This window comes from Ctenopharyngodon idella, chromosome 15 (genome assembly GCF_019924925.1).
Source record: "Ctenopharyngodon idella isolate HZGC_01 chromosome 15, HZGC01, whole genome shotgun sequence".
Classification (NCBI taxonomy): Eukaryota; Metazoa; Chordata; class Actinopteri; order Cypriniformes; family Xenocyprididae; genus Ctenopharyngodon; species Ctenopharyngodon idella.
The window spans coordinates 23,521,913-23,536,928 of NC_067234.1; the positions used below are offsets into that span (position 1 = coordinate 23,521,913).

The 15,016-nt window shown below is 34.8% G+C and overlaps 1 protein-coding gene across 11 annotated transcripts in view; it reads left to right on the forward strand.

Moving 5' to 3' along the window:
- ncam1b (neural cell adhesion molecule 1b) overlaps positions 1 to 15,016 on the forward strand; it is a 106,759-nt gene that overhangs the window by 46,895 nt on the left and 44,848 nt on the right. For 6 of the 11 annotated variants that reach the window (XM_051863121.1, XM_051863112.1, XM_051863113.1 and 3 more), the window contains exons 4-8: positions 492 to 635; positions 926 to 1,063; positions 3,165 to 3,282; positions 5,235 to 5,395; positions 6,050 to 6,189. In XM_051863121.1, the coding sequence (XP_051719081.1) occupies positions 492 to 635; positions 926 to 1,063; positions 3,165 to 3,282; positions 5,235 to 5,395; positions 6,050 to 6,189 (701 nt within the window). Of the gene's footprint in view, positions 1 to 491; positions 636 to 925; positions 1,064 to 3,164; positions 3,283 to 5,234; positions 5,396 to 6,049; positions 6,190 to 6,366; positions 6,391 to 15,016 lie in introns of all 11 variants that reach the window. The other 5 variants (XM_051863114.1, XM_051863110.1, XM_051863118.1 and 2 more) reach the window with 1 other exon arrangement.

The window sequence follows — 15,016 nt, forward strand, 5'->3', positions numbered from 1 at the left end:
ATTAAGGTTATCAGCTCATTAGTAGTGACTCAAAGATCTAAAATGGGTGTGTCAGACAAAGGAGACATGCAAAATGTGCAGTGTTGGTGGGCCTTCAGGAATGTGGTTGGGAACCACTGGTCTACAGCATTCGAATTGGAATCGAATCGCAAGCTTGTAAACTGAATTGAATCATGAAATTTGTCAATACCCAGCCCTACTGCTTAACGTATTTTCCAGAAAATAAGTCACACCAGGCCAAAATCGGTGTATAAGTCACAGTTTATTATTACATTAAGAAATAATGTTTGTAAACATTTTCACTGTTTTATTTTCTGGTATTCTACATTATCAACACTATAAACAGCGAGTTCCCCTCACTCCACAACAAATCCTTTAAATTTAACAGTATTCAGTTGACTGTTCTGGACTGTTTTCTTGGCTACAACAATACAAAATAAATGATTGCATGATAAATTGAAGTTGTTGCTGAACTCCTCTTTTTCCTCTAGAAAAAATCACCTTCACAAATGTCCCATCACCTCAAGAGTTCAATGAGAAGGACGATGCCATTATTGTGTGTGACGTCATTAGCTCACCCCCACCCACTGTCCTCTGGAAATACAAAGGTGCAAAGATCCAGTTTGAAAAAGATGGTAAGTCAAAGGTATTATCTTCCACTTTAAATGTAAAAAATGATGCATTGCATAAGAAGGGTGATTTATATTGCTTAACTCTCACTGTTTGCGTTCATTAATAAATTGATGAGATCATTAATGCAGCCTAATGCTTCTTTCTCAGAAATGTGGCACTTTATTAATCCATGGGATAACAGATGAAAAAAAAGTGTTAAAACTGATAAATCTGCATGTGATTTTAATACGCCATTTCAGAGACATCTGTTCAAACCCGCAAGAAATGAATTCACTCTTATTCTGCTCTACAGTCCGTTTCAGGATTTTGAATAACAACCATCTCAGAATCCAAGGGATCATGAAGACAGACGAGGGGGTGTACACTTGTGAGGGCCGCATTAAAGCCCGTGGAGAGGTTGACTTCCGCAGCATTAAAGTGATCGTTAATGGTGAGCTCTTATTCACCTTACTATACCTGCAGTGCTTGTCTCAAATGACATACATACTGTATGCTATGGAAGCCACTTGTTTCCGACACTGAATAATAAAAAAAAAAGTCTAATTGCGACTTTTTATCTCGCAATTCTGACTTTTTTCTCAAAATTGCGTGATATAAGCTCGCAATTGCGAGTTATAAAGTCAGAATTGTGTGATATAAACTAGCAATTGTGAGTTATAAATTCAGAATTGAGATATAAAGTCACAATTGCTAGTTATGAAGTCACAATTGCGAGATATAAACTCAATTGTGAGTTAAAAAGTCACAATTGTTTGATATAAAGTCGCAATTGTGTTATAAAGTCAATTCTGACTTTTTTTTTTTTTTTTTTTTTTTTTTTTTTTTTTAATTGCCAGTCGCAATTATGACTTTTTTCCCAGAATTGTGAGTTTATATCTCGAAATTCTGAGAAAAAAAGTCAGAATTGCGACATAATTCTTGATTTCCTCAGAATTGGACTTTATAACTCGCCATTGCAAGTTTATATCTCACAATTCTGAAAAAAGAAGTCAGAATTGTGAGTTTATATGTCGCCATTGAGTTTATAACGCACATTTCTGTCTTTATTTCTTGCAATTGTGAGTTTATATCTTGCAATTCTGACATTATAACTTACAATTCTGACTTTATTCCTCGCAATTGTGAGTTTATATCTCGCAATTCTGACATTATAACTGGCAATTGTGAGGGAAAAGTGCCAGGTAACAGTCACAATTCCCTTTTTTATTTAGTGGTGGAAACAACCTTTCATAATATGCTTTACAAAGTTTTTATTCTTCAAGTTTTTTTGTTTTGTTTTTATCCACATGAAAAATCAGTGAATGTATTTTTGAATAACAGATCACATATTAAATTAGGTTACCAAAGCTTAATTGGTCAAATGAAATATTTCTCTCTCTTTGTCTTTTCAGTTTGCAAGCTAACAGCTTGGCCTAGCATAGCGTTAACTGGCTCTTTTGATTAGCTAAAACAAGATACCACAATACTGAGCAACGTATTTGATCAGCAGCTGTGTTGGTGTTGAGGTTGAGTATAAAGCTCAGTGTTTTGTGTTGAGGATCAGTCGGTTTTTGAAGTAGCTGTTCTCAAACTGCTCTACAGGCATTTTTCTCTCATCTCCTTTTGATTTCTTTTTTATTTGCTGTCTTTTTCCTTCCTGCGGTAAACCTGGTAATATAGTTTCACCTCTTATGTCTGCATTTCTGTTTGTTTGTTTTCTTGTTTGAGTCTAATTTGACTCCTTAGTGGTTTTCGTTATGTTGTTTTTTCCTGCTTGAGCGACCACAGTGCAGGCCACACCAACAAATGCAGTACTTAATTTGTGAGTCTCTTTTTATCAAGAGAGAAAGAACAAATATTTACTAACAGAACTACAAAAATTGGTTATATTATCCATTGGCAGCCAATTTGATTCCTTTTTCAGCAGGTGTTAGATGTGCTGCAGTGCCATATTCTCTTTGTGAATGTTATCAAAGTGAACCTTTGAACAGTGTTGATGTCTTTCATAAAATCAAAATTTGATCCATGTTTGTGCAAGAGTAAACATGAATTTTAAATAACTTTATATGATATGCATAATTGAAAATGTATGAAAATGTACATGTTGAGGCTTGAGGCAACATTGTACCATAATGTAGTCAAAGTTGCACATTACGTACTTTTTCTTTCTTTTTTGTGCCCATTATGCACATATTTATATTAGTATTCCAAAGAAGGTTTCTGTAAAGTGCTAATTTCTTGTTTTGCAATGTTATGGTGTTGCCCGCAGGCAGCACATGTGTATATATAAAACTTGATTTCTGATTAAATGTTAGATTATATTTCATTAAATTGATTTGGCTATCAATGTGTGAAATATTATTAAAAAACTATTTCTTATTTAGTAGGAAAACATCTTTTTTTGAGAATGGTACAATGTTGCCTTAAGGCAGAAATTATTTGAAAATGTATATTAGTGTTCTATTTTAAGTAGAATGAAAAGTTTTATGTAGTGTTAAGATTTATATTCGGCTCCACATATCAAACCTGCAATTTTCTTTTTTTCTGCTCAGTCTTGCCCACTATAAGAATCCGTCAAGCAGAAACGAATGCCACCGCTGACATGGGCCTCTCAACCCTGCTGGCCTGTGATGGTGACGGATTTCCTGACCCGATGGTGACCTGGATGCGGTAAGCCCACGTTCTTCCTCAAAATCTCCCCAGTAGAAACAAGGCACTACTGAAACACTAGTTTTGCTGCATGCACCACTTTTTCTGGATTAGGAGTTTAAAGCAAGATGAAAAACCTCTGAATAAATGAAGAACTTTTGTGGATGACATAGAATAGTGAAGCACACCATTAGTACTTTTAAAGTACGAATCTCTCCTCAACCAGCGTTGTGTTCTCAGCGGGTACTCTCTCTGCTCATGGAGGAGAGAATGTGAGACACAAATCCCTCGGGATGATACAGCACGCCTCAAGGATCTTTTGTTCAGTCGTGCTGGGGGGGATGGGGTGAAGGAGGTGTTTATTTGGCTCAGAATAACTCAGGTCCTCTCCTCTGACAAGGGTTATGGTATATTTATTACCTGTTTGACCTTAAATCAAGGGATCACCGCCATGGTCAAGAATCCAATGAATTCAAGAGCGTCTACACAAAGGCCGCTAATAGAGGGGCAAATAGAAGTAGAATAAAAGCCATGCAGCTGAAAGAGGTTGGCTAACAGAGTTTCCGATTTTCTTTATACATTTTTTTTCATCAGGAAAATCTCAGTAGGTGAATATTGAAAATAGGGCTGCATGGAAAAGTGTTTATATAGAAAATATTATTTTGACACAAAGGGATCTAAATGGAATTTGGTGTTCCATTGGGGTTTTTTTTGGCCAAGGATACAATAATAGTAATAATAAATATAGCTGCAAGCAGCGATGACGGGCCCAAGCCCCGGTGGCACCGCCACCTCGGTGGCTTCAGGGCAACTGTGCACAATGGGCAATGTGCATTTAAACTGGGTAAATGTAAAAAGACTATTTGAAAATAGTTTGAATATGCCACATTTACAATGACATTACTTCTCCATGGCAACACAGTTAGAGATATCCAATATCCGTTCGCAATTTAACATCTTCAATGCCTTTGTACCAAGTTAAGAAAGTTTGGTGTGAATTATATAAATATAACCTTACCCTGCCACGCCCGTGTCCCAACTTTGGCCTGGCCCTAATGGCCATGGATTCTGACCCGTGTGCAAATTTTCAAGATTTTTTGAGCACGATAAGCCCCCAAAACCTTGGAAAATAATAATAATAATAATAATCCTTAGGAGAACAGTAGGGCCTTTGCCCTTTCAGGGCTTGGGCCCTAATAATGATATTATTATTATTATTATTATTATTATTATTATTGTTGTAGTTTTTTATTAAACCAGATATTATAAATATTATTATTTTTATTTTTTTTAGATTTTTATAAAGAATGTCTTAATAAATATATATATATATATACATACATACATACACACACACATATAAATATATATACACACACACATATATATATACATATACATATATATATATATATATATATGTATATATATATGTGTGTGTGTATATATATTTGTGTGTGTATGTATGTATGTATGTATGTATGTATATATATATATATATATATATATATATATATATATATATATATATATATATATATATATATATATATATATGTATATGTGTATATATGTGTGTATATATGTGTGTATATATATATATATGTATATGTATATATATATGTATATATATATATATATATATATATATATATATATATAATGTGTGTGTGTGTGTATATATATGTGTGTGTGTATATATATTTATATGTGTGCGTGTATATATATGTGTGCGTGTATATATATGTGTGTGTGTGTGTATATGTGTGTATATATATAATATATATATATATATATATATATATATATATATATATATATTTATATATAGCATTATTTTAGTTCATTTTTCACTATTTTTCCAAAGAATTTTGCATGCCTAACAAAACAGGCTCTTTGAAAGGAAAAATATTCAGATTTGTCTTCCCTATTGCTGAATTGTTTCAATAAGTTAGCACTTTCTTTCCTCTCAGGAACAACATTCAACTGGAGAGTGGGGATAAATACAGCTTCAATGAAGATGGCTCAGAGATGACAATACTAGATGTGACAAAGCTGGACGAGGGAGATTACACATGCATTGCTATGAACAAAGCTGGGGAGAGCAAACACGAACTTAGCCTTAAAGTCTTTGGTAAGAATCCATGAGAGATGGAGTCTCACAGGAGTCTAGAGATTTGACAGCACTTTGTCGATGTTGGAAATTCAGCAGATAAAAATCAGTTGTATTCTGCAGAGAGCAAAGTGTAGTTGCATGACTATATTGTTTTTTACCTTAAAGAAATAGTTATTTTTTTCTTTTCTTCTTTGAAAGATATTTTTAAAAAGGTTTCACCTGGAATTTTTTTTTTTCTATTAAACATTAACTAAGTAACTTACTTTCTTCTGTGGAACATAAGGGAGGTATTTATCTCCTTTATACCATGAAAGTGAACAGAGAAGGATGTAGCAGAGGTCTAAAATGACAAAAAATCAGTAGTGGTATGATCATATTATAAGTCTTTTGAAGTCAGAAGATAGTTTGAGTTAGAAAAGGACTGAAATAAGTTGCTCTCAAATCACATTCACACTTCCGTACGTCCAAAAATTGCAAAATAATTGGCAAGAGACATGAAAACTGTTTTCGTCATTGACTTCAAATTTGGCCTGACATTTGCATTTTTGAATTATCATTCTGCAAAACATCTTTTGTGTTCCACAAAGAAAGTCATATATTTTCAATTTTAGATTGAATAAACAAAGAATATAATTTTGGAGTCATCTAACCATTTAAAATGTGTCCTCTCAGTGCAACCCAAAATCACATATTTGGAAAGCCAGCCTGCCACAGAAATGGAACGGGTCACATTAACATGCGAGGCCACCGGAGACCCCACGCCCACCATTACCTGGAGCTTCGGCACCCGGGTCTTCACAGAGGGAGAGCAGGTAACACCACACGCACAGGCACGGGGTCTCCTCACTGGTTAGAAGAGGGACCAGGGGCTAGAAGAGTAGCATGTTCATCATGGTCGTACAGACAGACAGGGAACAGCTAGTTCAGTGATGGAGTCATGGTGCACCTGCCTCTGGCTGTTTCATGCATACAATTCTTTTTGTCTGCAGGAGCACCAAAAGAGGATTTATCAGGTATGAGATCAGAAGGTCAGGTATAGTAACGAGCCACTTAGATCTGTTTCTTAATTCCAGTTTTTCCAAAAATGGCTCTGATGTTGTCTGCGTACTTAAGCCGTTTGCTAATCGACCGTCTGGTGTTTCAATTTCCTGAAGTTCTTCAAGTCATGATACTATCTGCAATTGTTGATATGTGAAAAAGACGTGCATGGTGGTGAAATTGCAATACTATTGCAACAGTTCCTGACAGGAAAAGTGATGATGGATGAGCTCTAAAAATTGCCTTACATTTGCTCTGTTCCACAACCTAGTGCTGCTTTGTGCTTTTTTGGCACCATAGGCCCGCTCCCGACGCTAAGGCTGTTCCAAACACTAGGCAAATGAATTATGCTGCTGCCTAAGATACCTTGATTTAACCTGATTCTAAGGCAGCACAGCATTTCTTCTTTGCAGAGAAGGCAATACCAGAATATATTGCAATGGGCTCAGTGAATAATAAATCCAAGATTGAGAAGAAAAGGTTATTTATAAAAAATATTTCAGTTCAGTATTGTTAAAGGGGTCATGACATGGATTTTTTTTTTATTATTATTACTTTAATAGGATCCTTAAAGGGTTAGTTCACCCAAAAATGAAAATTCATTAATTACTCACCCTCTTGTCATTCCACACCCGTAAGACCTTCGTTCATCTTCGGAGCACAAATTAAGATTTCTTTTTTTAGATAAAATACGATGGTTCAGTGAGACCTGCATTGCCAGCAAGACAATTAACACTTTCAGATGCCCAGAAAGCTACTAAAAACATATTTAAAACAGTTCATGTTACTACAGTGGTTCAACCTTAATGTCATGAAGCGACAAGAATGCTTTTTGTGCACCAAAAAACCAAAATAACAACTTTATTCAACAATTTCTAGTGATAGGCTATTTCAAACCACTGCTTCATGCAGCTTCGAAGCTTTACGAATCTTTTGTTTCGAATCAGTGGTTCGGAGTGCATATCAAACTGCCAAAGTCAACAGTGGGCAGGGCCTATGGTGAAATGATGTATAACTATTCGTCGATGTCTTGTCCGGAGGCAGGCATATGCAAATATATTTGCCTGTGTGATGTCACAGATCCCGCAATTTTTATATATATATATATATATATATATATATATATATGAGATAAACTTTATTATCCCGAAGGAAATTTGTCTTGGACACATACAATCCAGTGACTGCTGCTTAAATAAATAACATAATACATAAGTGCAATACATACACATGCAATACCTACAATAAACACACAAACATATTTTATTCCAGCTTTATTATTCTTTTTTTTTTTCTTTCTTTCTTTTTTAGCTAACTATAACAATATTTTAGTTAACGACAGTGAAGAAGCCCACTAGATTTTGGAACAGAGCCATTGTTCTTTATCCTTGAGGTAAATACAAAATAAAGGATTTCTTTGAAGACTCAAAAATAAGCCTGATTTTGATCATGCCGAGTCACCGTCATCACAGGGTTCCTGAAGGAGCATGTTTTATATAAGCGCTTTGTTGGACCGCTTTGTCATTTCCTGTGTGTCTTCTTGTCCAGTCTTGCTCATCTCATGTGGGTGTTGGGTTGTCACGATTGCCAGCATCTCTTCACTGGCCTGTGTTGATCACCATGTATTTTTTCATGGTTACAAAAATGATTAGCAGGTTGCTTTGGCTGTATAATTTTTGTTTGTTAGCATCAAGTATGACCAGCTGTCTCTGTTGATTGTCTTTCAGTCAACATGAAATCAAAATTGATCATATTACTTTTTTAATACACATTCCTGGTTTTATTAGGCATGATTTATCAGTGCGTGTTATTCCAGAGGGTTAAAAAACATTCAAATGGAAAACTGATTGTCTTTCATGAAATCAAAATGGATCATATTTACTTCCTCAAAACACACTCCTGGTTTTATTGTGTGTGTGATTCATCAGAACATGTTATTCCAGAATGATTTGATTTGTTTCCATCGGGAAAATATAAAGCAATTACCAAATAGCTATCAGGATTTGAATGTGTTTACATGTACAACTAAACAGTGATGTACTATATACATAACAACAAATAAGATTTCAAAATTTTCCAGGGTGAATTCAAATCCCACTCTACATATTCTTTTCCTTGTTGCATATCAATATCGCTCAGAAAGGTAAATGTGAATTCTGTTTCATGCTGACTGTACCTAAGTAGTCTGGAAAAACACAATCAACAGTTAGTGTTTCTAATAGTCACTTGTGAAAAGCAAATTGCCGTAACTGCTAATTATTTTTGAATGTGTCACTGCTGTTTCTTTGCTGTTGCTCTGTTGCTATACAGAACATCACATGCTTGAAGTGGGACTTTATTATTTTTTGTTCGCACAACCTTTTTCTTTTCACAACAGTATTTTACTGGGTGCTTCAGATGAGCAATTCCTTTTTAATAACTCAATGTCATGCTATAATTTCTTTGCTTGAGAATGTGAGAACGGTTTATTGAAAATATTTACTAGACCTTTAGATCTTCTTGCTCTGCATGATGCATGTTTCTACCTTCTCCGTGCCCTCTTTTACACAGCTGGTGTCATGTATTACACCCGCGTTCGTATGTGCACTGAAATCGTTCACTGTCTTGAGCTTCCTGTCGTTTTTAAATGAATGTTTTCTCCCTCAGAAAGACCCAACTCATATCTTATCTTCTGATTGTAATAGTTGGGTCAATAAAAAATGAGTTGAGGACTGTCATATATTGCAGTCTCTGGGCCACTTACCAAGGTGCCAGACAAATGAGCGGGTCATAAAAATGGCAGGGTAGAAGCGCCGCAGGGCGATAAAGAATTGGCCACGGACCACAGCTTATCACAATCCGGTTGAAAGACAAGAGGAGAATTCAACCTCTGAACAAGAGCCAGTACATCAGCCACTTTTTCTCTTGTCTTTTTTCAGCTGTGCCTCCCTTTCTGGGTCTCTTTTGAGGAATCTGTAGAGCTTTTTAAAAAATGAAACCGAAAATGTCGTCTTTTACTCACCCTTGTGTTGTGCCAAACCTGTATGACTTTTTATTTGGCTGTATGACTATTGAGCAGCCTGTTCAAGCTGCTTTTGCAAATAATAATTTTCTTAATGTAAACTCCTTTTTTTTCTTTTTTTTTTCTTCTTCATTTAAAACAAAATATAGCAACATTTGAGATAAAAATAAAAAATATTTGCCAATGTATTTAAGAAAAATAAAAAATAATAGTCTTGTATGAATTGTATATGCTCTATATATATATATATATATATATATATATATATATATATTTTTTTAAATTAATTAATTCACAATTTTGCGTCAAAATCTATTTATTTTGTTTTATGGTTTAAGGATATTTTTAGGTATTTTTAATTTTTTTTAATTTTTAAATTGTAGACATTTTTTTTAATTTTTTTTAAAAATATTTTTACAAAGGATTTTTATTTGAAATAAATGCTGTTCATTTGACTGTTCTTTTCTGTTCTTCATCAAAGAATCCTGAAAAAAAAGAGTATTTCAAAAATATTAAGCAGCACAACTGTTTTCAACATTGATAATAATTAGAAATGTTTCTTGAGCTGCAAATCAGCATATTAAAATGTTTTCTGAAGGATCATGTGACACTGAAGACTGGAGTAATGATGCTGAAAATTCAGCTTTTACATCACAGGAATAAATTACATTTTAAAATATATTCAGATAGAAAACAGTTATTTAAATTGTAATAATATTTCACAAAATTACTTTTTACTGTATTCTTTAATCAAATAAATAGACCTTTATTCTGTTCCACAGCAGAATAAAAAAGTCATATAGGTTTGGAATGTCATGAGGATGAATAAATGATCAGAATAGTTTATTATTAGCTGAACTGTCCCTTTAACATAAATGAAGACCAGTAGTAAAACAGACACACAGTGTGGTAAAATCACACAGTCAGATCAGAGCAGTTTCATTCCTAAACCCCACAGACACACTCCAGAGAGAGCAGGGCATGTGTAGGGCAGCTCTTGTTTTCAGACACAATGCTCTTTCAGATCAGTGCCCTCTGGTAGTGCCGTCATTGATAGCTTTGTCCATTCGTGCCAGTGACCCCACAGCGAGTGAAAAGCGACCTAATCCTTGAGCTTGGTAAATAGTGTTTCCTTGCAAATTGTGGCTGATCTGATGAAACCGAGATATGGACACTGTCCCTCTCATGGTAGTTCCACTGGAGCATAAGATTTTTACAGTGGCCATGTTGATATTTACTGTCCTGCATGAGGGAATCGATTAAAGCAATCTTCCAGGTTAAATACAACTTTTGCGCTATTATCAGTGTCTGTGGCACATTGCTGATTACATTTGATAAAAACTGTAAGAAATGTATTAAAGGGTTCACTTCAAACGAGAAGTCAATTTCTTTTTGATCTGTTGAGATTGAATAATTCATTGTGCTATGAAAATACAGAAACTTTAAGAACCAAGTTGCAAAAATGTCTCGTTTCTGACAAAGACGCTGATTCAGAAATTTAGTCTGCCCAGTCAAGATTATAAGGAGAAAGCAGAATAGATTCTCTTTCAACCAACAAAACACTAACTATAAGAGTAAAATCAGCAGCTGAAAACTTGTTTTGTTTCTGGCTGAGCAGCAGCTGTTGCTCTGCATGTCCTCCCAAATAAATGAAGTGAGCAGTGTGGAGTGGAAGCAGAGCTCCAAGATTTAGCTTGAAGCGTTTTTTCAACACAGCAGTATTTTCTCTTGCCTAAAGAATGCCCCGTTGTCACTCCATTACACGTATGAAAGGTTAACAGGTTAGCAGCCAAAAATGTAATTTCAGTAAAAATTTGCTGCATATTTATGGTGTTAATAGACTGTTAGTAGTCACAATAAAAGAAAGACGATGTGCAATACTATTGGAAAGAAAACTATCAAACACATAATTTAAAAAATGTCGTTCCATTCTGCTTACATACACTACTATTTAAAGGTTTGGTGTCAGAAGACTAAAAAAAAAACAACTTTTCAGCAAGGATTAATTAAACAGTAAGGATTAATTGACAAACACATTTTTTTTTATTGTTACAAAAGATTTCTATTTCAAATAAATGCTGTTCTTTTGAACTATTTGTCAGAAAATCCTAAAAATAAATGTATCATATATATATATATATATATATATATATATATATATATATTAAGCAGAACAACTGTTTTCAATACTGATAATAATAAATGTTTCTTGAGCAGCAAATCAGCATATTAGAATGATTTCTGAAGGATCATGTGACACTGAAGACTGGAGTAATGATGCTGAAAATTCAGCTTTGCCATCACAGGAATAAATTACATTTTAAGATCTTTAAAATAAAAAATACTTATAATATTTAATATGTATTTTTGATCAAATAAATGCAGCCTTGGTGAGCAAAAGAGACTTGTTTCAAAAACATAAAAAAAATCTTAATTATTCCAAACTTTTGAACAGTACTATTCTCCAAAATGATCCCAACTAAATTTAATTTTAACAAGATTCCTGATCATTTCAATCTGATTTTAATGTTCTGTGCACCATTATAAGTAACTTATGAGTGTTTGCCTCAAAAACTTTTACTAAAAAAATGAAAAATTTAGAAAAAATAATATATTAAGAAAGTAATAAATTTTGACAAAGGCACTTTCATACCACTGTCCCATGTGTGCTCTAGAGTCCTTCACTGCACTGCACAAAACTTTTCCAAGTTTTCTTTTGCATTTTATAATTAACACCTGCATTTGGAAATACAGTACCCTCACGGTATCGCCAAAACACAATGTGATCCTCGAATTAGCTTTAATGTGAGGAGTTCATAAACTCTTGCTTGAATAAGCTGCCAGTTATAGATCTGCTATACACATACCTGCGATTCGTTCTCCAGGTTCATTATGTGCATTCGAGAGATCAGAACAGGCCTGAGGCGTCGGGCACCTGATGTAATCTGAATGATCATCATGTAATAATGTCAACAATAATCTGAACATTTTATTTACATAAGCAGCTTGTTCATTTTGTTCTGGTACTTTATCAGGCTTGAAAATATCGTTCAAACATTCGTCATTAGCCTAGGGCTCTAGTTTATACTAAGATATTAACTTTAATTAGTAGCAATTACACAGCGTTGCAGAATAAAAGGCATTGATCATAACTGTTTATCCCGTGCGGGTCTCCAGGGAGGTAGTTAGCCAAATGAAAGCTGCAAGACTAGCAGACTCAGCCTGCTGTCATCATAACAACCCTGCAAGGGTTTCGCTTTTTTTCTGATGCTCTTGCAAAATGACTTGAGCTGTTCAGTTCTTGCCTTTTTTGTTGTTGCAAGCACAGTACAGAGAGACATTGTTGTGCTCAAGTGCACTAAAGCCCTGTTCACACCGCCAGCGACAAAGCAACATGATCCCATTCTTTTTCAGTGGAGGGCTGGCGACACGAGCGACAGTGACCATTGGCGACAGAATGTAGGCATGTCAAGCAACGCGATTCATGCAACAAATGTTCAGAAATGTTAACTTTATGCAAATGAGCAGCGAATTTCGCTAAATTTTTGGAGCAAAACAACTGAGCTGATTTAAAAACGTGCAAATGTTGTGTTGTGTTTGTTGGAGAGAGTTTGCAACACCGAAAAGATTTTTCTCTGTGACTTCAAATTTATTGATGCACATGTGTGGCTTTTCTCTATAACTACAAATTCCTCTGTCACTGGTGCTCAGTCGTTTTGCTCCAAAAATACCTTCATAATAAATAGGAGTAAAGACTGTCAGTGGAGCTCACAAGTCTCGAGTGCAGGCAAGACAGGACAGAGTTCCTGAGCGATTTCACTGTTTTATATGATTTGACTGTAACCACATACATGGATATAATAAAATGATGTGTGGAAAAGAAACTGTCATACATTGATAGTTCATACATTGATAGTTTGTGTTGTTAGTTATATGATGCAGTGAGCAGTTTAGCACTGCTGCAGTTCATATTACAGTTTCCCCTGCATTATGTTGATTATTAGGGAAAAGAAGATTGATTATTTGTGACCCATGCTGGCAAAATGAGTCACAATGAGCAAATTATCAAAAATAAGTTATTCTTATTTTAAAAAAAACCTTCAAAATTATGTCAGGTTTCTTAGAATCCGACAAACAATGACTGAGCAACACCTGTTTGAATTCGATAGAGTCACCAAAGTCAATTTTGAGAAAAATCGAGTTAAAGTTTTCTGAAGGTTCCAAACAAAATCACCTAACAACCATACCTTAAAATCCCTGGTAATACCACCAAATTTGGCACAAACCAAGTCAAAACCAAATATCTATAGGAAGAAATATATATTCAACTTTTTTTCCTCATAATTCCACAATTGTTTGATTAACATTAATGAAACAGACAGCCTATATATTAAGACCTATCACACAGATCTAATATAATGTTACACATCAGATGTTTTTCCCCAATAGTTAACCAAACGTTCACTTAAGACTTAAGACCATGTTTGTGTGAATACTCGCCAAGACAGACGAGTAAGATTGTTTTGTTTACATCAGCACGAGTTTGAAAATCACATTTCATTGGTTCAGACTCATGCCACAGAGAATTCGCTATGAATATTTACAAAGTTGGAATGCTGCGTTTTACAACAGTACCAAACTTTTGCTGAGGGGAAGCGCCAGTCACCCAAAAGTGAGCAGAGAAAAACAGGTCGAAGGAAAAGATACTTCATGGTCGAAGGAAAGATACTCCTCTCAGAAAACATACAAATAAAAATACTTTTAGATGTTTATTTGCTATCTGGAGCATTGAGATCGCTAGACGAGGGCTTAATGAACTCATTTTTGTGAGAACCTCAATTTTGACCAAAACTGACATTTTTCACTTGTTTTGCCTGTAGCTCGAAATTAGCCAGTGCGCATTCCGACTCATTTTGCCAGCATGGGTCACATTTGTCAAATTCGAATGATGTTTTAGTAATTTTTGACAGTATGAGTGAGTTAAAGGATTAGTTCACTTTCAAATGAAAATTGGCCCAAGCTTTACTCACCCTCAAGCCATCCTAGGTATATATGACACCTTTTTTTTCTGATGAAAACAATCTGAGAAATATTAATAAATATCCTGACGCATCCAAGCTTTATAATGACAGTGAATAGGGGTCACTAGTATGAGCTGAAGAAAGTGCTTCCATCCACATCCATCCATCATAAATATGTGGTCCACATGGCTCCGGGGGATTAATAAAGGCCTTCTGAAGCGAAACGATACATTTGTGTAAAAAAAAAAAAATCCATATTTAATGTTATGAAGTCAAATATCGAGCTTCCGCCAGACTGCCTTTCGTATTCAATGTACGAAGAAACTGTACAACTCTTGCAGTTCACAAAGCTTACACTACGTCCTATGCCTTCCCTATATTCAACTTACGGAAAAAGTGTGACGCCAGTTTACACTTTCTTCGTACGTTGAATACGGAAGACGGTCTGGCGGAAGCTCAATATTTACCTTCATAACTTGTTTAAATATGGGTATATTTTTTTTCCACAAACGCATCGTTTCGCTTCAGAAGGCCTTTATTAACCCCCCAGATCTGTGTGGAGCACATATATATGATGGA